At 44.2% G+C, this 23,333-nt stretch overlaps 1 protein-coding gene across 1 annotated transcript in view; it reads right to left on the bottom strand.

Moving 5' to 3' along the window:
- The window catches only part of etv4 (ETS variant transcription factor 4), a 28,696-nt gene extending 8,032 nt beyond the window's left edge, over positions 1-20,664 (bottom strand). The window contains exons 1-7 of the mRNA XM_079182372.1: positions 20,556-20,664; positions 19,879-19,969; positions 19,635-19,682; positions 14,590-14,643; positions 1,771-1,900; positions 991-1,173; positions 412-821 (exon numbers count right to left, since the gene is read on the bottom strand). Coding sequence (XP_079038498.1) covers positions 412-821; positions 991-1,173; positions 1,771-1,900; positions 14,590-14,643; positions 19,635-19,682; positions 19,879-19,969; positions 20,556-20,612 — 973 coding nt within the window. The 5' untranslated portion in view covers positions 20,613-20,664. The remainder of the gene's footprint in view (positions 1-411; positions 822-990; positions 1,174-1,770; positions 1,901-14,589; positions 14,644-19,634; positions 19,683-19,878; positions 19,970-20,555) is intronic.
- Positions 20,665-23,333: the final 2,669 nt, after the last annotated feature.

Here is a 23,333-nt window from a genome sequence, read left to right as displayed (position 1 = left end):
TTGTCAAGATTCAAGCTTTAGCGCACACACACGCTGCATTTGATGTTATGTACACAAACGAGCTGAAACCGATCCGTCCATTTTTCTCTGTCGCTCTACAAAACAACCCAAAACACACAAATCGCTGTGAGTTTGTAGCAGCAAACCTTCAGTAACCTCACAAGTTAATTGAATATCCCTCCATAATGCTGAAACAATTAGATAAATCTATCTCTCGATCTACAGAATATGATATGTTAGTAATTTAATAAACAAACATTTGCTGGTTCTACCCTCTAGAATGTGAGAATTTGCTGCATTTGTCCGTCTTCAATTCTAATTATTAATGTCTTTGGGTTTTGGACTTGCTTTTGAGAAGCCTGCGTCATCATTTTAAAATATACTTTAGTGACATTAGTCTGAATCACTCACCAGGTTCGTAGGTGTAGTCTGTGGGCTCCTGCTTAACCATCATGTGGGCTGGTGGGAACCTGTGTGGGTGTGAGTGTGGGTGTGGATGTTGATGTTGATGATGTGGGTGTGGGTGGGTCTGGGGGTGAGGTCCACTCCCGTGTCCAGGTCCTGCCATGTGAGCCGCCCGCTCATACAACGGGTCTAGGTATTCTTGCTTAAAGCTCTGCTGCAGGTAGGGCATGCAGGGGTCGGAGTGCTGCCGATGATAACCGCCACCTCCGCCTCCGCCTCCGCCTCCACCCCCCGGACCTCCGCCAGCTCCACTGCTGCCATGACCCGCCGGGGCAGAAGGCATGCGCTGAAAGGCCTGGCCTGGTGGCGGGAACTGGGGACACATGGGGTCTCCTGAGGGGCCCTGGTACCTGGAGCTGAGAAAAGAGAAACAGCAGCTCATTTCAGGGTCTCGTGCAACTTTGCAAAATAGAATCCTGGTGTTATTGTTTTGGTCGGAACTAAACAACAGATTCATACAGCTGTTAAAAGTCTTTAACAGCTCTGGATAATGTTATGCTGCCAAAGACGTTTGTGTTGTGTCACCTGGCGTTGATGGGGTAGCTGTTGCTGGGCAGTGGCTGGGAGGTGGCAGCAGGGTTCATGTAGCCAGCATCGGGCCGTCCGGCCGTGGCAGGTTTTGGGGAGTAATGCTGCTGCATAGGAGACATGGGGGTCCCTGGGCAGGAGCTCTTGGCTCCTCCTGCAACCCTCTTCTGCTCATAGGCACTGAAAAAACACGGACACACTCGTGAGTACATGCATAAAGGCACATGTACCAGCAGGGTCATGCTAGGGAGGGTCAATACAACACACGGAGCTAATGGGAGCTCTCTGGTGGGGGGGGGGGGGGGGGGGGGGGGGGATGTTGGTGGTCAATAGCATGTGGTAAAGTGTTCTAGCTGTTCTGACAGTGACTGTGCCAGTGACTGTGCCTGACAGCTGAGCAGTGCTGTGTCATTGGAGAACGGTCGTTATTGAGAAAATAAAGTAGTTATTGTTTCATTTGTTCTGCACTCGGTAACAAAAAGGATGTCAGTAAATATGCAGAGAGACAATAAATCAGCCTTTGTATTAGTGCCCAAATAAAATTAAAAAAATGTTCTAAATAAGAGCTAAAAAAGCACAAAGGAAGTCTGGTAGAGACTAAGAGGAGGAAATGAGAAACGTCTTCTTTAAGCTTATCTAGGAAGCAAAACTGGGAGAATGGATGACAAAAGATATCACTCTAAAACATGTGTTTGGGTACACTGGCAAACACATCAAACGTTTGAGGACAAAATACTACAAAACAACATGTACTTTATTAGGGAAACCTGGAGGTACCTGGCATAAAGGCACTGCTCTCCACTGGGGTAGCTGAAGCTCTGCTTGTGGCTACAGGACTGGCTGGGGTCGGAGCCCGGGCTCTGCGGTTCCTTCTTGATAGTGACTGGAGGGCTGTGAAACGCCACCGCTACAAGAGACAGCAAACAGAAAGCAGACATAAAGGTTGGCACACACACACACATATATCAGCCTTTGTATATTCTCTTCTCATTCAGCCCTGCCCCGATACTATTGTCGTTAAGCTCAAATGCAAAAGCAAAAGCAAATACTTCTGTCTGCACAGGAATCTCTTTTATGTGCCAGCCAAAATGCTTAAGTGACTGTCAGACACGTATAAACACACACACGCACTGAGGAGGACAGGCACGCACACAAAAAAGCACACGCTCACACACGACTGCATTCCAGCAGTCATTTGGAAACCCAAAAGTGTCCTCGCCCACTTTTCTTCACTCTTCCAGACACAACAGCAGACAAAAACTTCCTCAGTCAAAGTCGAAGCTTAAAGCTAAACAAGTCCACGGGACTGATGAAAGCAAACGTCACACCTCTGTTAGAGCAGCATATACACCGATTCTAAATCTCTGCATTCTTTCCTATTGGTATCCAGATGTTAGCCATCCCTTCGAGTTAAGACGGTAACACGGATAACCCGACAATGCCACGTATACCCTCAAAGTCCAAAATATTAGGCAACATTTCTGCCATTTCATGTTTCCCCCCAAAAAGGCATCCATTCAAATCGCCAGCACACCGAACTGTCCATCAAGCTGCACTGCTGGAGGGGACCTTTGCCTTGATGGCCACAAAAACCACCCAAAGTGGAGCTTCAAACTGTGCCGAGGGCTCGTGTTTATTATGTGAGGGGAGGTTTTCACCCGGAGAACTGTACAGGATGTTTTTCTGGTCCCGACAGGGTAAACAGCAGCAGCTGTGCACTTCCAGCTGGGGAGGCCTGTATTTATGTGTGCGTGCGCGAATGTGTGTGTGTGTGTGTATTAGAAATCTCGGCAAGTCTGAATCTGTGTGTGCTTGTGAATGCGTGTGTGTGTGTGTGCGGTTAAACGTCTATCTGTGTGTGCAGTGGGTGTGGAACTGACGGAGCAGGCCACACTGAAAGCTCAGCCCAGGTAATTACATACAGACACCCATTCATAAAAAAAAAAGGAGGAGAAAAAAAATGTCTGGCTGAATGAATGAGGCCAGAGACGACTGCTTCACGAGGGCGAGAGATAGAAAGTGGAAAACAAAAAAACAAAAAAAGGACAAACGGAGTAACCAAAAGGTGAGAAGAGATTATAGAGACATAAAACATGAACCGCCTCGAGGATCTGCAGTCGGGTGGAGTTAGTTGTTAAAAACTAGACTAAAAAGCAAAGATTCAAACGGTTTTATTTAGTGCCGACTTGATTAATCGATCAACAAAAAGTTAAAATCACGACAATGTATTCATGGTTCAAACGATTCATTAAAACAAAAACGTAAAAATGCGGTCACATGATTCCTGCTTCATTTGTTGTTTAATTAAATGTAAATGGAATCATTTGAGTTGTTATATACAAGATGTCCCTGAGGGTTCTTTGATGGCCATTTTTCAGTAGTAATAATTAATTTAAGTGGTTAGTAAAAAGTTAAATAGTTTACTGCAGCCCTAGTTTCATTTTACTACTTCTTTTTGCATTTGAATTGGTATTCGAAATGAGTAAGTGGTGTATACGGGACGATCAAACCGCTCAGGTGGGTTCATGAACACCGACATAAAGTTTTCACATTGAAGGATTCTCCTCTTTCTGCCTTCCTGTTGCTGTCCAGGTGTTTTATTTCACCGCTCGATTCTCGTTCGTCCTCGACGTGGAAACACGCGTGAAGTGAGAAACCGAGTCGAACGATCAAAAACAGCGCCGAGAGCTCATCATCATCACAACCTTCCTATTTTTGGTCTGTACTCACTCTCCCATGGCAGGCGGGCAGGTGAGGAAGTGTTGGCTTAAGTGGAGGATCAACGGGATTAGAGAGCATTTAAACCAGATTTCCCAGACAGACGCGATGGGATTCCAGCCTCCTTTAAGTCTCCGACAGCTCGTCTGCTAGTACGCGGAGGGTGGCACATGACTGCCGCTCTAATAATACTAGTGTGTTTGTCTATTGACATCCCCCCCCCCCCCCCTTTCTCTGCCATGGTCATGAACTGCAAACAATCCTCAGAGAGTGTACACTCACGGTGCAGCCGAGTGGAGCCACTAATGCGATTGGCAGGAATATTTCCCTTGATGTGGTTCTCGGTTTATGAGGATGTTCCATTTCAAAACAGTCCTGCCTGGGAACGGCGTCAGCTGTGTGCGTGTGTGTGTGTGTGAGCTATTTGTGTGTGACCTTTCTGGAATATTAATTAATCTGGTAAATGAGCTTCGGGCAGCGTTTAGTGTTTGTGTGTTTGCCTGTGATTGTAATTGTTGTCTGGTGCATCGCTTGCGTTTCCAATTAGACAGAGATGGCTGATGTTCCCATTCAGGTGTAGGAATTAGTGGGAACTAAACAAAAACTAACATATATTTAGTTATTTAGATTCCGAATTACCTTAAGATTTTGATTAAAAACATATTTGAACAACACTTGGGAGTCCACAGACATGCTGGCGCCTCTTTGAGGCTTTACTTCTGCATTTTGACGAGACGAACATGCTGATGTTTCGCAGCTGAAATGTTTACCATGTTCACCTTCATACAGCCGAGGCTAAGAGGAATATTCATTGCAAATATTGCGTCATAACCCAAAGTCAGGGGATGTCCAACGTTATTTAAATTCATCCTCTTGCTCAAATCATCCGTTAGGCTCATGACTCTGCACTAATCTTAATTCTGCTCTTACACATTGGTGCGCTCCTAAAAAAGGTCAACTTGCAGACAGAATAGCGATCAGAATTAGTTTTGTGCAATCTCTAATTATTTGTAATCAATATGCTTCCATGGACACGAATGACTGAACCAAATTTCATGGCAATCCATCCAACAGCTGTTGATTTTACTCAAAAACACAAACGTGAAACTTATGATGTGCTAAAAAAAACACATTTTGGAATTAATCTGACATCCAGTTCCATGAATAGTCCTTAAATAAATACAATTTTAAAAAAAAACTCTGGTCTCCACCAACTTTTACAAACTCTCTGGCATATCGCAGTTAATCTAACTTCCCCAAATGATAAAGTTTATACGCTGGTGGCAGTCGTGTAAACGGATCCAGGGAGAGTTATGTTCTTCAGGTTCCCGTCTCTTCCTGCTGTTATTTGGGGCAATAAGACCTTCTTTCTCTAACGGCTGTGTTAAATGTTACATCACCCTCTCACAGTGATCCTCATATTTCATAGTGTCTTTCCTACACACACTTGTGTGTGTGTGTGTGAGGGGGGGGGGGTTCATGAACTTAAGAACAGAGTGTGAAGAACCTGGAAGCTGTTTGGAAGTGAAAAGACAGATACTGTACACAATAGCCGATGCCTTTTTAAAACAGACACTTTTTGAGATAACACAGACGGGTGTACAGTGAAGAACACGAGTGTGTTCATGCGTGTGGCTGGACGTGCACGCTCCGATGTACTTGGCAGATTCCCAGCACCTCCTAAACCGATAAGGTCAAAGGCCTCTTCCTCACGCCAAACTTCGTTCTCTTATCTCCTCCTTCCTTATTATGGTGCTATTCTTTGCCGTCTTCCCTTTCACTCCTTATTTTGAGTGCTGGGTACAGAGATGGCCCCCCCAGCTAAAGGCGGGGTGGAGATGGACTTTTACATATGTAAATGTTGGTTCTTAGAGGGGGGAGGACGCAGGGTGAAAGGTGATGGTCATGGTTGAGTGCTTTAGGAAGTAGAGGGATCATTACATAGGGGGGGGTCCCATTCAGACAGACACCCACCACAAACAAATCGCAGGAGCAGGGATGGCACCCCACGCACACACACACACACTCTCACACATATACTCCTCTCTACATAATGGGCCCCTCAGCTGAGCCATACGGAGGGAGTGTTATCATGTCAGGATTCCTCAGGGATTCCTAAAAAACACAAATAGTGCGGACAAAGGGATGAACTATAACAACTGGTGCAAAAAAGATTTGGTTTGCACACGAATAATGACGGTGGTGATTAAGATTACAATATTACAAAAAGTGATTAATATACTATGAAAATGAATAATGTTGATGCTTTTTCGTAAGAAGCTAGATTGATATTGAAAGAGACAAAAATCAAGGGATTAAACTCTCCAGCAGAGCAAAGAAAACACTTTAAAATCACTTGTGAATGAGCCGTTTCAAGCGGTTTGACGAGACCTCACTATGAACTCCCCCATCGGAGAGTATTTCCTACCATTAAAGGCACTTGTGTAGGGAAATCCAATCTGAAGACAGCAGTGGATCTGGAGAGTCTTACATTGGATGTTTATGTGCGACATGGCCAAGTCTTAAGCCTCTGGAAGTCTGCAGTATATGACAGCCTCGCTCACAATAACTCATTGGACATCAGCCCCGGTGTCAAACAGGGTGACTGGATCTCGCTAAACCGAAAAACACTGCGAGCGTAACGTAAATACTCACTTAATGGGTCCAAATCACACAAATACAATTCAAGTTGTACTCTTACAGGAACCGTCTCAGGGCTATCTGGAGGTCTGGTTCGTCTCTCACGTCATATGCATCGTACATGTGCAGTGCAAGCGGCTCAAGGCCTCAGTATGTTGCACACACACACACACTAAAAAGCAAGCTGGAAGCGTGCGACAGGCTACACCTGGTTCCACTACTCGTGCCAATTGATCCCTCATGTGGCGGCGGATCAATAAAAACAAAAGGACGCCAATTATGCCACAATGGTTTTAAAAAGGTTAAAAGGGAAGCTATTGATTCACACGTGGCTTGCAAATGACATTAGTTGCATAGCTGCATACATGGCTCCACTGTGGTGAGAGGGAGGCGTAATAGGGAGAAGCAACAGTGTAATTTAAGTGTTTGACTGTCAAAACATGCATGAAAAGTTAGATGTGCTTTCATTGTAATTTTAGAGTCTTGCACGCAGGGCTGTGTTTTACTTTCTCAGGCCAAGTTTGGGTGTAATTTCTAAAGTTTCCAGCTTTGTTTTTATGGGCACTAAACGTTTGGATGGAAAGTAAAAGCCGCCAGTACACGACCGATGATAACTTCACAAGAAGAAGAAAAGGGATTTTTGAAAAAGTGTTAAGTTTTTAGCCTGACAAACCGAGAAATATATTATTTCATGCTATTTTCGGGCCGATTATTTTACCCCAAAATCAGTGATATACATTAAAAAGAGATCAATATAATAAATAAAAATAAGATTGAATACATTCAGCGTTGGATGTGTGATTCAAAAGTAACGTTAACTTCACGAAACAAAGTCACGTGAATTCCACCGGAGGCCAGAATATTACATAACTTGACTACTGAAAAAGACACCGGAGATCCCCAACATCTGATTTTGACCAAGTAAAAACACACAGTTTGTCTTCATTAAACAGACTTTGTGCAGTAGAAGATACTCCACGACGTTCACGGAGAACACTGCTGCCATCTTTTTTTAGGGGCTTCTGCAAACTACGAGCGAGTGACGACAACAGGTACGCGTCTAATAGCCAATCAAATCGCTGCTGGACACCGCGTAATCAGCCAAATTGGCATCCAGTTTGAACCATCCGCTGTCATTGGAAAATGCGCATTGTGGTTTCCCCCCCAACACATATTCAGTTACTGACCTTAAATTGTAGAATAATGATAATTAACAGCAGCAACCTGTGATTTTCATTTCATTCTTAACTAGTCAGTTCCACTAAAACCACACGTTTCTTTTGTTGCCAGTAGGTGGGGCTTTACCCCACCGGCCACATATGACCCACGACCTTTAATTATGTCTAAAGTGGGGTCAAGGATAACATTGTCTACTGGGCAACATTTGAAATGCATCTCCATTCACCTCAGTACCAAAGCACAGCGAATATATTGTATAACAAATGGCAGATTCAGGTGTTCGCTCTATATTTTAATGAAATATGCATTCATGTGTTTTGGCTTTGTGGGTTATAGTTCAGTGGAAAAATTCAGAGCGAGAGAGCGAGAGAGACTAGAGTGAGAGAGGGAGGGAAGGGAAGCGAGGTGATACAATACGATCCAGGCCGCTTTGACTGCAGAGTGTATCCAGTCATTCCACTGATGCATGGAAACATGTGCTGGACATGTGTGTGTGTTCGCTTCTCAGGTCACTGCACAATCAGGAAGACACAGATAAAGAGAGAGAGAGAGAGAAAAGCAGCCCGGCCAGTACTGACAAACTCATCCTCCTCTCTGTAAGAGACAACAGGCCCAAGAGTGGCTTCAGTATCTGTCTGCTCAGGGAGCCCAGGAGTGTTGGATCCATTAGTGTCCGCTCTATCTGATTTACAGGTCGTCCTCTCCCATCTGATAATGGTTCAGGCTCCTTGAATATTTAAAGAATGGTTGTCAGATACCTGCCAAACAAGCCGAACGAGATTGTTGGAAAGTACAATCAGCGAGACAGATGATTGGCCGAGACAGCACCGTGGCACTTCTCACAAATGGGATTAAAAAAATATATATATATATATACATATACATTATTGGACGTTAAAACGTTTTGTGATGCATCATTGTGTTGGCTAACAGGATGTAGAGCTGCATGACACCCACTGTGGGAAAACCAGTGGCACAGTACATTTTTCTGCCGACGTAAAGGTTTCACTTCCCTTTTTTTCCAACTGGAAATCGATTGCAGTATTTATCTGAAGTGATGTGGATGTTCTTGTTTTAACAAGAGCTCTCAGCTTTTATTTTCTTTCTCAGGAGAAGCGCTGCACTTTGAGTCTTCTCGATTGAACTGGATATCAGTCGGCGCTGGGTGTGGGACGTCAGCCATGGACAAAGAATACTAATCCTCCCCCGTTAAGAGTGCTGGAGATACTGAAGTTGTGCTTTCTGAAGGAGATGAGGATTCATCCTCAAGCAAGGATGTGATTGAGAAGGAAACTAATTATATTTCCAAGCACAAATGAGAGTTCAGTGTATTTACACAACCGTGATATTGTAAAAAGATTTTTTTTTTACAATAAACGGAATATTTCCAAGGTCTTAGTAGCATCAAGGGATCTCGATTTTAATCGGTAAATGTTCTGACATCTCACGTTTTCCCTGTTGTCCACTTCCCTTTCAATTGTGCCGCGTTGGCTTTTTATAAATGGCCATTGACCAGCCATAAATCTCCCCGCTCCACTGCTATTTAGTGGAGCCGATACAATACATCCCTGTCCCGGGACATGTGCAGCGAGAGGGACATCCCGTCACAGGCGAGGGGTGGATGTAATTAATCTGGCACAATATTGACTCCTCTCTCTCAATCCCTCAGCCCCCAATATAGCTGTCCCCTCTTAATGCTTAATGTAGCGATCGATCCACCCCCCACACTGTTACTGAAATGATATAATGAGTTCCCGCTGCCCACCAGGGTATCGTGGACGTGAGGGAGGAGAGTGTGTGTGCGCGTGTGTGTGCAGTGTTTCATTTGTTTGTTCTCCTTTGTGGCAATGCATGCCCGTACGTGGTGTTTCCAGCAGGCGTTTCAAGGCGAAATCTGCCTTATCAGAAGGAGATAACACACACACACACACACACACACACACACACACACACACACACACACACACAGAAAGGCCGGGACACCTTGCTTGAAATTATCGGCGCAAATGCCACATCCACAGTTCTTCCTGCCCCCCCACCCCATCACCCTCCCTTTCACCCTCTCTCCGTTTCTTGATCAGGATCTCGACCGTAATTCTTGACGGCGCGTTTGACCCGCTCTTACCCCGCTCCTTCCCCTATCTGCCTTCATGCTGATTTATCTGCGCTTTATCTCTATCCAGTCATCTATCAACCCCCCCCCTCCATCTCCTCTCGCTCCTCTCCGGGATCGATACACGGCCGTACGCTGGCTCTCAAGCTCGCTCTACACACCTACCAGGTCTGTGTCAGCAAGTTACTGCAAGGTCCACGCTCTGCAGCCTCCTCCTCCTCCACTCACACGCAGTGTGCGTTTCGGGATCGTCAAGCATATGAAAGTGAAAAACTGTGTGAGATCTGAGGATGATCGTTGGCCAAGAAAGGAGAGCAAAAACCGCTCTTAAAATTATATTTTCATAGTTTTGGCCATAATCTTTTAGGGTTATGAAGACACTTAAAATCTTTAAAAGTAACGGATAAGTTCTGGGAACATGGTGGCACAGCGACAACACACTCTGACGGGTGAGAAACAGGATTTAGGGGTAATAGCCGACTAGAACGAGGTGGAAAGTCCGTCACCATGGAGTCAAATGGGGATAAGAACACACACTCTCAGACAGTCTTTGCTCACGAATGAAAAGTGAAATGACCCAAAAATTCAAATCTGCTTAGAACATTGGTGGCCAAACTCAGGTGAATTTAAGAATAAACTAGAGAAAACATTCCAGCTGCAGAGGGCAGAGCCGTCCTGCTGCAGAGAAAACACACCAACACTAACGTAGAAATACGTACGAGCATCACAGGGATGTACTGACACACACACACACACACACACATCTCCCCTCACTCTCCTGTAATAAAACACACACACTGCCGTCCATTCACAAAGCTATGCCGCTGACACTCGGGTTGTGCTGCCTGGCTCAAATCCCTGCGGCCCCCAGGCTTTGACAGGGCTGTTCTGAATCAACACGCAGAAGTACAGCTTTTACTTCCCCACTGGAAGCTGTTAAACGCCTATTACTCGACATGCCTGGCCTTTACAAACCACATTTTCATTGGATTGGATCGGCTAAAGATGACCGAATAATGTTGTAAACTAGCAGTAACGTTTGTGTTGTTTTTAAGGATCCTTAATGGAAAACAAATTTGAAAGAAACTCTCTAAAATGTGCACGATCGCTACAAAACCCAAAGACAAAAGTGAAAGCATGAAGTTGCATTCTCCCCCCAAAAAGGCTAGATCTAGAAAAACTAGGCCTGCACCTCTCATAGGTGTTGTTAGCGGTGGAATAACCCCCCCACCAATGCCATGAATGAAGGTTCACTCCCCTTAACTCAATGTGCTGCCTCAGCCAGTCTTTCACAACCAACCCATTCATAAAACTGCAGGGCTGAAGTTTTTTGTGTGTGTGTGTGTGTGTGTGTGTGTGTGTGTGTGTGTGTGTGTGTGTGTGTGTGTGTGTGTACCAGGCCAACTGTGTTTATGTGTGCGCATGAGTAAGTGGATGAGAGGCTGTCAAAAGAAATCATCGGTTCACATAAGAGAAATCAACCATTTTACTAGTAAGCAAAACAAAGAACGCCACAACAAACACAGACACCTCGTCTCCCTAAAGAGAGAGAGAGAGAGAGAGAGAGAGAGAGAGAGAGAGAGAGAGAGAGAGAGAGAGAGAGAGAGAGAGAGAGAGAGAGAGAGAGAGAGAGAGAGATCCATGCAGGCACTTGGCTGTTTTTTAGCGCATTTTGTTGCATAGCAGCTGTATTTTGGAAAGCGGAGAACACAGAGCTGCATGTTTCTCCTTCGGGGGGGGGGGGGGGGGGGGGGAGAGAGACTCGCCCATCGCCCCATGCTCAGAAATCAGAGCCTGATTGGGCCGGTTCTGATCCCAGAAAAACAACCCAAAGACAAGAGGAAGGCTGTGAATTCATGACAAAGCAGAACACACTGAGCCAGAGAGACGCACTGCTGCGAGGAGTTGGTTGGAGCCGAGTTACTGGAACCTGGAATCTCCTTCTTTGTTCCTTTCTTTTCTCTTTTTGTTCATGCAACTTTTTGCTGTTTTTCTGTGGTCTTATGTGAGAGTGAACTTAATATCTCTGTATATTAGTGAGATACAATGAAAATCAAAGGGAAGAGGAAGACTTTGGAGTTCAGCTTCTATTCTCTTTCCTCTCCTCTGTTCTCTCCTCTCTTTTCCTCTTCTCTCCTTTTTTGCTAAACTTGCTTTCTGAAAAACACTGTAACGGCATTCTATAGCCACAACTTCCTATATAATTACTGCAAGGCACAAAACTAAACAATCGTCCCACACAGCTCCGAAATCGCTGGATTAGTTCACATCTTGGAACACTCAATGTGTGTGTAGAGAGAGAGAGAGAGAGAGAGAGAGAGAGAGAGAGAGAGAGAGAGAGAGAGAGAGAGAGAGAGAGAGAGAGAGAGAGAGAGAGAGAGAGAGAGAGAGAGAGAGTCGTCCAGATTTTTTAATTTGACTTAGTTTGTACAGACACAGGAAGGGAGGGAGGGGTTTGGAGTATCCACTTGGAGAGGAGGGGGGTGTCAGAGAGGGGGGGTCTGTAGTACTGTAGGGCTTTTTATGAATGAAGACTGAAGGAGAGAGCAGCAGAGGAGCGAGAGAGAGAGGGAGAGAGAGAGAGAGAGAGGGGGGGGGGGAGGGAGAGGCACACTTCCTCTTACGCACACGGGGAAGAAAATTTATGAATGGGTCACATCTCTCGAGCTGCTCCGAGTGTAAACAACATACTTGGGACAAAGAGGAACGAGCTCTCGGAGCAGGCGGCGCCTCGGCAAACGCTCCAAAACGTCGGCCTTTATTAAAGCAGCGAACATGTTCAAACTATTTTACTGAAGTATCTTCACCATAGATTTGAGTGACACCTCCATGTGTTTCTCCCCCTGCAGGCAAAGTGAACAGACAAAGGAATCACTCTGACAGCCCAGCGTCAGGGCGAGGGTAGTAACCCCCCCCGAAGGTGTTGTCAACGCCAAAAAATGAAACATTAATCCTCATCTCCTCTCGATGAGCGCCAGATAAAAAAATGTTTTAAAAAAAAATCACATCCTCCTTCTTAAGGCTGTGGTGCGAGGCCAAATCACGTTCAATAGGAAAACTTGGTGAACTGTTATCACCAATGACTCAATTACCTTTAAACACAAACACACACACACACACACACACACACACACACACACACACACACAGGCAGGTCAGCAAGTACATAAAAGTTGCATGTTTGCATAACCTTCCCTCAATGGCAGCCTGCAGACAGAGCACGCTTGTTAGCTGTGAACCGAGGGGAGAATGGACCAGATGAGATAGATTTACCAGATGTGCAGGTATTGCACAATCCCTCATTTACCCGCCCCCCCCCACGCCCCCCCCTTCTTTTCCCCAATCTAGCATTCCTCCATGTCGCAGTGTTTTTCGCTTCTCTTCTTCTGCTGTTTCTCTGGCTCCCTCTCTCTCCGTCTAAACACCACACCCATGCAGGTAACAACCTGACTCAGTAAACAACAATGTTTAATTTTTTTACCAGGGTGCCGTTTTTTTCAACGCAAGCCTCAATTATATTCCGGTCAACTGGGATTAGGGCTTTGCTTTGTGCTCGAAGTTTTCAAAAACAGGTGAGTCACTTGTTTTTAGAAGTACACCAGACTCTGAGAATGTAGCTCAGCATGGGGAAAAATATGAGCCTCTCTTTTAGTTTTAATAAACCACATGCACAATCTAGAACAAACACAAAAGATGAATACGTTTATAGTCGCTTGTCAGCTTGAATTTTCCCCGAGATGAAAGCTGAATGGAGACGCTACAGAGTTGACTCTGCGGCTATTGACTGTGACCAGCAGGGACACTGTCTGTCAACGCGGGAGTGTCTCCGCAGCGTATAAGTGAGCTGCCCGTCAAGCCGAAGCCCCCCGTGACCCTGCAAATCATACCCTGGTCAACCGTTAGCAGAGGCCTGACAGCTGATTGGCTGACAGGTCACGAGGGGTTAAGTAGACACGACCCCTGCGCGCCCTCTGGGTTCATCTGCACTTCCTGCTCCGCATTGTTGGTCCAACAGACAGCGACAATGTCGCACAGGGCATGTGTGTCACCGAGGGGGCCGAGCACTTGCGACTCGGGAGCTGGTTAAATCCCACGATGTTTACACACAAAAAGAGACGAGAGGAAGTGCCTTTGACTGGGACTGAAAGCTGTCAGTTTCACTTTGGGGATGAGATTATTCTTGACGCTTTTTCCCCCCAAGTTCTTTATTTCAGTGTCATCGCGAGAGATGGCGACGCCTGCAGTGCGTTGAATGGAACAGAAAAGAAAAGAAAAAACACTGTTTGCAGAGCGACACGTATTCCCACCCCTGATCCTGAACCGCCCATTGTTAAGACACACAACAAGAAAGGGAAACTCATTCAAATAGCCGGCTCAGTTGTGCGGCCAAGGAATTTGCTTTTCCATTTTACACCTTCCGATGTGCACAAAGGGCCATCTTTGTACCTGGGCCCTGATTCATTTTTTTTGTTTTCTTTACTGGTTTCCTGGGCCGTACCCATTCAGCTTTTCAAAGGCATGCAAATGGGCGCCGGCAGCACGTAATGCCGGCACCCAAATTCACCCCGCGGTGGCCCGGCTCATTAGGCCTTCTGTTTCTGCATAGCTTTGTCTGCCAGAGAGATTACCGTAACATCAGCGAGTTACAGTATCCCCCACCTAAGCCTCTGGGCGGTTTCACAGCCCAAATTTGACCGCTGGTTTCGTCCTCGCTGTCTCATGACATGCATACTTCAGCTGCAATTACACGAGCAGGCCCGACTGGACGGATCTGGTCCAGTCGGGCGTGAAGACAGTCAAATGTGCACAGCTACATATGTTGCACAGATCGATGCCTGATTGAATAAACAATAATAAATAAATAAAAAAAAGATCTGTCTCTGCAATATATCGTCAGAAGATCTGATTTTGGACATTTAGAGGACACAGAAATTGAAAGTACTCACAGTTCTCAGAATGGAAATCAGGAACAAACTGCTCATCGCTGTCAGGAACCTGAGCTGAAATTACACAGGAAAAGAAGAGCAACCGAAAATGTAACATTATTATTTTTATTATTATTATACTTCTTCGTCACTCCTTCGGTCTTATTCTCTTGAAATCTGAGTCTGGCTGGGCTTCATTCGGGCAGGGTTTTTGCAGCATGTCAGCACTTTGCTCATCACATGGATCAATACGCAAGAACATGGAGCTCCTGAATGGCATGATGTTAACCCGCCAGCCTGGTTTCCTTCGAGTTACGATCGTGGCCTTTATGCAAAGTGCTCAATATGTGATGAATAAACACAAATAAAACCATGACATTTTGAAATAATCCAATATTCTTAAATCTAATTTAAAAATAAAAGCGTTTATTGCAGGTCATTAAATGTCCTTTTCCCCCAATGACCATTTTATTAACTAATACATCCTGTTCAAGGACAACAACCCAAACTAGTCAAAGATCGTTTTTAACCACCAGCTGATCACCAGTTTCTTTCCATTTCCATTGTAGAGATCCAGACAGACTAAACAGGCTGTTCCGGCTCAACGAGTGAGGAAATCTGTCAAGCGGTGCGACGAACCAGCTATTTAGATTCACCTTGTCCCAAAGTGTTGGGGGACTCTGCCTGACAATCTGGAGGTGGTCTGGATCTCATCTGCTGCTTAGATGAGGCATCGCTCCGAATGGGAAACAAGGAAACCAGACTAAGATCCAGAAGAAGTCAAGGTTGAAGCTCAAACAGCTACACTCATATTCAATCACACCGTCATCGTATTGTTTGCAGCGCTGAGACAATTTACAGCCAGCTCACAATGATTTGTAAAAATAGAAAAGTCAATACAGTGATGTGTTATGTGTGATATCTCCATCTGATCTATAATCACTTGCGGTGGTGTACAATTTCAGTTTGAATGAGACACTCTCTGATGATGAATCTCATTGAGGAGCTAATTATTTAAAAAAAAAAACAGTCAGGGATGCCAAACCCAGGTGTGGCAGAGCTAGACAGACACTATTGTACCGCAAACCCATTCACAATAATCCCTTTGGAGCTTCAGTCACACACAAACAGCTCAAATCATTTGACTGCCAACACCCTGGTAGGGGTGAGGAGGTCAAATTCACCCACTTAACCGTGAGCGTGATGGCATTTTCTGTTCTCCTCACTCCACATTAATGATCTCGCCCCCCCAAAAAAACGAGGAACAGAACCAGGGCTAATCTGGCAACGCTCCAGCGCCCCGATTTTTCTGTAAAGTGTTTCCATCGCTCCTCACACTTACGTCACGGTACGAGCTAACTGGTAGGGAAAAGTTGATGGCTATCATTAAATATCATGGACTCAATCAGGGGCGTAATGGTCTGCAAAACAAAGTGGTACCATGTTGCGGGTACTTCAGAGCCACTCGCTCACTAGAAATGAAACAAAGAGCCATAAATAATAGAATTTCCTTGTGGATCTCTTTTTTTTCCTCCCCTTAAAAGTAGACAATTGCGGGATCCACCGTGACTCTGCACCGAGGGGTGTGAATGTAATCTCACTCGAGAGCCTAAATCTGAGCCAGCGTTCAACCTCAACAGCCTCTTCTCTATCACTTCACCCGCCATTATGGTTTCCAGACAATGACACACAACACAGAAACCAAAACTCAAAAGAGAGAGAGAGAGAGAGAGAGAGAGAGCGAGAGAGCAACAGAGACAGAGGACAAAAAGAGGAAAGAAGAAATTCAAATCCACTTTCTTGTCCTCACACTCCTCCTTCCTGTTCAGAGGAAACCGGATGATGATGGCATCTCGGAGCATGTTCAGATAAATTAAATCGATTTCTTATACAACGCCGCATCCTGTGGCTTACTATATACCATAATAATATTACCCCCCTTTTAAATTTTTCAGTCTGTCGCCCTCGGGGGGGGGGGGGGGGGGAAATAAAGCTGCTGTGTGAGACAGAGCAGGGGCCAATATTTGGTTCTGCAGAGCCAACAATCAATCATGTCCACTGGTTTCAACATGTCCACAGCGGAACATGCTGGACCTCATAAAGAGGCAGGAGGAAGAGGAACGCGGGAGGACGAGCACCAGACATTGACGGTAGCCCCGGCGCGTGCGCTTCCCCTGCGTGTGCGCGAGCGCCTCGCATCTGATTCGTTTCCAGGAACACCTCGTCAGGGGCTTTGAGATGCAAGTCAGCACAAGAAGGAAAAGTGTGTTTATACGAGCTGCAGACGCATGTTCTCCCCGATGCTTCCAGGCACCTTGAATGACTTTTTTCTCTCTCTCTCTCTCTCTCTCTCTCTCTCAGTGGGAGATCCTGGGAGGAGCTAAGCAGCCTCAGTCATATAAACCTAAAGGCCAAAATGAGACAAGATGTGACAAGCTCCTGAACTCCTGCCATTCAGTACTTCACCCTCTCTGTCTCTCGCTCGTTTCCGCTCTGCTTTGGCTAAAAAAAAAAAAAAAAAAAGAAAAAGGAGAGAAAAAAGGAAAACTCCCTCCAGCTATGCAGCTTTTTACAGTCTTGGTGAATCCCTCACAACTGCAATCAGTCATGATAAGGTCTTTAATTAATGCAACAGGAAAGGAGAGGTCTTAGCCGGGGAAGCAGAAAACAAGCCAGTACTTAGGCTTAAATATCACTTTGATAAAGTTACACTTCCATCTTTCTGTCTTGCTTTCTTTCCATGACTCTACGATAAGCTATCGCCCAATTTGTACATGAAGTGATGTTAGTAACAACACTCACTTCTCATTTTTTTTTACAGTGGTATCTAGTCATACAGATAATGTTGGTTTAATCTGCACACGTTTTTAAATATAAGTTTCTGAGATTTCTGCTGCCACCTCAAGACAATGTTGGGGAATATAATGTTTAAAACTAACACTTATAAATATCAACAGCCAGCTCTTTCCTTTACTATTTCAAATCACTCACAGGACTTGTTGTCATCAGTTTTCAGAAGAAAAGTACTTCCAGTGAACTCTGATCACAAAGGAGCTTCTGAAAAGACACGTTTTGATCCGTTTTGTTAAAGTTTAGAGCACCACAAACTAAATTTCGACTCCATTGTGGTGAGGAGGTGGCATGAACCTCAGAGGCTGATATCTCAGCCTGAGCAAATAAACCCAAACCAAAGACTATACACCACTATGAGGTAAGTGAGAAAACCTGACCCTTTAAAGGGTGGCCTTTTACAGTGAAACCTGTGAATACAAATAAGGCTCCAACTTTGAAGCGACACCCATTGTTGCGGTTTTATGGGCTCTGGCTCTGGTCTTTGTCTGCGTGAGACGCTGGTGTGAAGTGAACTTTTTCTTTAATGAGAAAAGGTGAGAAAGCTAACGTAGGATACAGCATTGTTTCCCATAAACAGTAGCAGGGCTCTATTTAAATGTCTGGTCCTCCGCTTCCACAGTGTCTCTGATTGGAGCCGCTCTACTTCCCCTCAGTTGTTTGCTGATCTGCTTCGTACTGTGTATGACTCACAGTCAACACTGGGACTTCTCGTGCTGCTTTGAAGTGGCACAATATTTCTCAGAAATATGAGAAAACACTGTCGAAATTCTGCTTCATCCATAAAAACAGAGCACCCTACTGTATACATCGTATACAATCTTTTTTATGTCGTTCTTATTGTATTGATTGGTTTTATTGTTTCACCTGTTGTACTGTTATTAGAGTTTACATTTGACTTTAGTTTGTTCTGCTTTTGTTGGACTTTCTATTGTTATACTGCTTCACTTTTGCTTTTTCTGTCAAAGCACTTTATAAACTCTGTCTTTAAAAGGTGTAAATAAAGTTATTATTATAAGAATTACACGATTCATTAGCAACGCATTTACACAAAATATGCAATCTTCTATAACTTAAAGAATCCCTCCAGACATAGAAAACGTACGTTGCTTTGAATAAAAATGTGTCTGATATGTTTTATTTACTCAAAAGAAAGTTAAATTACTTTGTTGGAAATTCTAAATATTACATATAGACAACTTAACTACAAGACACAACATGTCCATTCTCATGAATGGAGGCTTCAACCCTCCACCTCACACTTGAATAAGTTGCATATTAGACTGTGATTGATTTCCAATCAGAGCTGAAAGTTAAAACCGCCTCTTCTGCACAAACACCATTCTGCACAGTGAAGCTGAAACAAAGTGACAATGAGCAACTAAAAACAGGTTTTATCAGGTTGATGTGGATCACGTTAAAAGTAGCGTTCCCTCTTTAAACCTCCACATTAAAGCAATAACTGACTGCACACCTCGTGGTGCAGTTCTCATTCTTTCTTGCAGCTTTAAGCAGATTTAAACTCACAAAAACAGGCCCAGTGACTCACGGCTTGTGTTGTTTTTTTTCTCTCTCTTGACATACATTATAATTACTCTATTAGCGCTCACATCATCATTGCACTTATTAAGTCTACTAGCTGACAATTGCCTCTGGCTGGGCCTCATTTCATCGCTATGTGCCTTTGAGTGACACAAGCCAAATAGCCTGTTTGTTTGCTTTGGCTGCTGGCTGGCACGCATGCCACATGGCCAAAATAGGACATGCTCAAAGCTAATAATGTCCCATCTGTGTTCTCTCTGGCCTTTTTCCTTTTCTTTTTCTTTTTTCAAGTGTTGTATGGTTTATGAGCATGTGTGTTGCATCAGACAGTTCGGGACGGCACTTAAAGGCAGCTAAGAGGGCTGTCTTTTTCAAAGTTTTATGAAAACATTTCAATAAAAAGTGCATTAATACGTGTTTGTTGTAGCGCTGCTGGACTGACAGAAAAACCCTGGAAGCAACCTCTGATGAAAATGCTTTTAACGGACGATATAATCCCTAAAGAGTTGAATAACATGGAAAAGTATGCATGTTGTTGTGGTCATTTTAGGTCTCGGTGTTGCACCAATGTTTCCTGACAGACACGTCGTCAACCCTCTTGACTGTCATTAATGAGGGACTCGTCACAGAAAAGAACAAATTAAGAAGAAAAGCAGCCTGCAGGCAAATCTCACCTTCTGTGAGCCATGTCTCTTGGAGCTGGCTTAAATCCTGGAAGAGGTCTGGACAGAAAGATAAAAAAAGAAAGAGTGAATAATGAGCACACTACAGAAGGTCAAGCCACCAGCTACACTACAGGATTTTTCTTATCCATATGATATTTAAATGCAGTAACTGAGCCTCAGACTGACATTGCCTGTCTGGGGTTGATATGATGTCAACATGCCGTCATGTAAAGAGAGACTTCCACTACTTTACCTTCAGATTCCTGAGGGGGTAATTCTGTGTCCATGTATTTCCTTTTCGCTGCCATCAACAGTCTATTTAGGGGCCCATTTCCATGCGACTTCTGCAAAAACCCACACATGTTAACAGAGAAGTGAGACTCTCAACGGGGCACATCAGTGTCAAAATGCTGTGTTTTAAAGTGTCATGCAAGGGAAGCCAAGGAGACACGTTTGAAGAAAAGAAAAGAAAGAAAGAAGTAATTAATAATAATAATAATAATAATTCATAATGAGCTACGAATTAGAGCCTACTGCAGCTATAGGTGAAGCTCCTCAGAAAACAACACATTTCTCAGTTGTGGAGGCGATCTGGGGAAAAACAAACGCGCTGTTTGCGTCTGAAGAAAGTGACCATTTGGCACGCTTTGACGCGCTCTTCAACCGAAGTATCCCACGTAAGAACCCCGCTGACAAACATCACCAAAAGCAGCACTTGTTATGCTCAAGTTTGTGGAGAGATTTTTTTTGTTTTTTGTATTAGTTTTAAGCGGGGTGAGAAGTAGTTTTTTTTTTTTTGTATCGCGCGCACACAGCTGCTTCAGCCAAAAACTCGTGCAGACGCGAGACGGAGAGAGCGAGATAAAGCCCGGTAGCAGAGTCAAAAAACAAGAGCATTAACATCAACAGAAAGACTTCATCCATACGTACATTTGCTAAAGTGTAAGGCACTTGCTGGTCCAAATATCCATCCATCTTATAATCCATCCGTTAACCGTTTGTGGTCATTTAGGCTGAGTTGAGTGAGATCCACGCAGCCTGCAGAGAGAGGAGGGAGCGCTGCTTGTGAATGGAGCTGCGTGGAGGCTGCATGCATAATGAGCTCCATTCACAAAAAATGCCGAGGGGAAGTGATGGCGAGTGATTACCCAGCGGGCTGCAGTCCTCTTTACAAATCTCTTTTTTTTGTGTGTGCGTGCGTGCGTGTGACAGACAGCACGTCACGTTACCTTTAAGTTAAGGTAAAGTTCATTTTACACCTCAAGCAGCTCTTTCTACACATTTTTTTAAATAAAAATTGCTGAAAAAAGCAGTTTTGTGTTGGTGTATTTGTGTTGTAAGTGATTTAAAAGCATGTCGGACGAGTCGTACAGCGTGCATGAATTGTGCGTGTTATTTAGGAGCCTGTTTCTCGGGCTCTTTGCCACGTCTGCCCAGATCACCGGGCAGGCTCCAGTTTCTTTAGGAAACAGTCCAGAGCTGAAACTGTGACGGGAAACAGATGTGTGTGTTTTTTTTTAGTGGAGTCTAAGCAACAAAACAAAACAATTTCGACGGGAAATAACTACTAAAAGCATCTAGAGTGAGTTTAAAAACCTTTGTGTTGAAGCGAGGGGACTTTTGAGCGCCAGCTGTGCTGTCATTTCTGTACCAGACATGATTTGGGGAGAATGGGGGAGACTTGCTTTTCTCGCTGGGGCCAGACGAGGCTCGTGATTGGCGCATTTCCTCTTTCAGGGGCTCGAATTTCTTGCCTTTGTCCGCTTGAATACACTGACTTATGAATGAAGCCTCGGTTCCCCCACGTGAGCCAATCGGAAGCCTGGCAGCCAGGGTTCCTAGCAACCGTGGGCGGAGCTTGCGCCACAGCAGCCAATCACCTGCCGGCAAACTGCGGGCTTTTTATACTGGATTTTCCAGTTGTTTTTCATTCACAAAAAGAGAGAGAGGGAAAGTTAGGAGGAAAAAAAACTTCCATTCATAAAAACCTGCCCTGGCACGAAAGTCCTGACATGTTTTTTTCTTTTTCTGCCAGCACAAACTCAAAGAAGCTGACTTTGTTTACTTCATGTTTCTACTCCTCCACCTTTGACAAGAGGTGATCACAGCCAGGCAACAAGAAGTGGCCACCACCTCTGCAGGAGCCCTGTGCATTAAAATGAGCATTAACAACTGAAAATCAGTTCAGGGACGAGCATTCTGGCATTCTTGTGGTTTTTAAGTCTGCGCCACAAGAAGACCACAGGATTTAAAGCTCTCCTCTGGAAGCTTTGTACACAGAATGGTGAAATGCTCGCTGCTTATTGAAACTAAACTGCCAAACTGAAGCCACAAAAAGCTGTTTTTAAAAAACAAAAAAAAAGGAGTTTGGCAGCCAGGAGACAGGAAACAAAGTTCTGATGGGATTTGAGTTTTAGTTTCAGCGGTGAACGAGATTCAGAGTTTAAGAGCATTCCTCTTCCTCCCCTCTCCCTCTCCCCTGTTGATATCTAATTCAATCTCCATAACAGGTGATACTACATGCTATTTCCTGCTTAATGACATTTAGATGCACATTTAGATGAGCACAACAGGCTATAAATGTTGCATCAGCCCTGCTGCGTGCAGCTTCACCACAGCCTCCAGGATATTACAGAAGTAAACATTATGGTTGTTTAGTAGTTGTTGTATTCAATTTAAGCCACTCTATAAACTCTCCAGTAACCATATAGGCTAGAACAGCGGCTCCCAGACCACAGTCTCTCAGTGGATCTAAAGGATTAAAGCGAGACACCCGAGGCACAGACGAGGGCTCAGTTTTGAGATTTTGAGCTATTCTGCTTCCGTAATGTGTCTTCTTTCAGAATAGTGGAGAGAAAATATTCGAAATACACATTTGGGTGTTTATTTAACCTCTTTTTCCATTAGATTTCTCCTAAATTCACCAAATGTTACCATTAGATATAATGCCTCACTTTGTTATTTAAACATAATGTCTCTTTAAAGGCTATTTTCTCTAAATGAGTTTGTTCTCAGACTCTGATCCAGAAATCTCCACTTCAGCAGCTTCTATACGCCAAACCTCACAGTTTCATTCCTCTCTAGATTCTGATACTGAGGGGTTTGTTCACAGATCATTCAGAGACTCATTTATACTACATTTTATTACTAAAAACATGAAGAAAATAGTTTTATAGCTGTTCTGATCTATGGAGAGAAGAGATATCCAAAAACATTGACTCCAATAACTCAACAAAATGAAACTGTTCAGGAATCACACAATTAATACAATAATGTACCATTTGCATATTTAAACCTGACAAAATATTTGTATACTAATAACTAATTGTCTTAGTGTAAGTAATCACCTGGAGAAGTTTCATGGTGGTATTCATTACCTGAAAATCTCACTCTTTTCACCTCCAAATGTCTCCCTTCAAAATGAAAAGGATTCGGGTAAAATAGGTCACAAAATGTAGCTTCTTTCTTACTTTGGTTGACTATAGTTTCACCTCTTCTCCTCCCGAAAGAAAACCAAGCTTCAAATGAAAGAAGCAGATTGAGTTGAACTCCACTAACCTGTCATGTGGGGTCACAACTGGACCAAGACTTCCATCTAGTATGAACTGAAAGAAAAACCGCTTTGTGCTGATGGTTAGACTTCGTTTTTTTAATCCCGTGACTAAACATTATTCCGTTGTTACCAACAATGAAAACCCACATGACCAC

Source organism: Pholis gunnellus, assembly GCF_910591455.1.
Source record: "Pholis gunnellus genome assembly, chromosome: 21".
Lineage (NCBI taxonomy): Eukaryota > Metazoa > Chordata > Actinopteri > Perciformes > Pholidae > Pholis > Pholis gunnellus.
The sequence above is the reverse complement of the archived record's forward strand: the minus strand, read 5'-3'. Positions and strand labels throughout refer to the sequence as shown.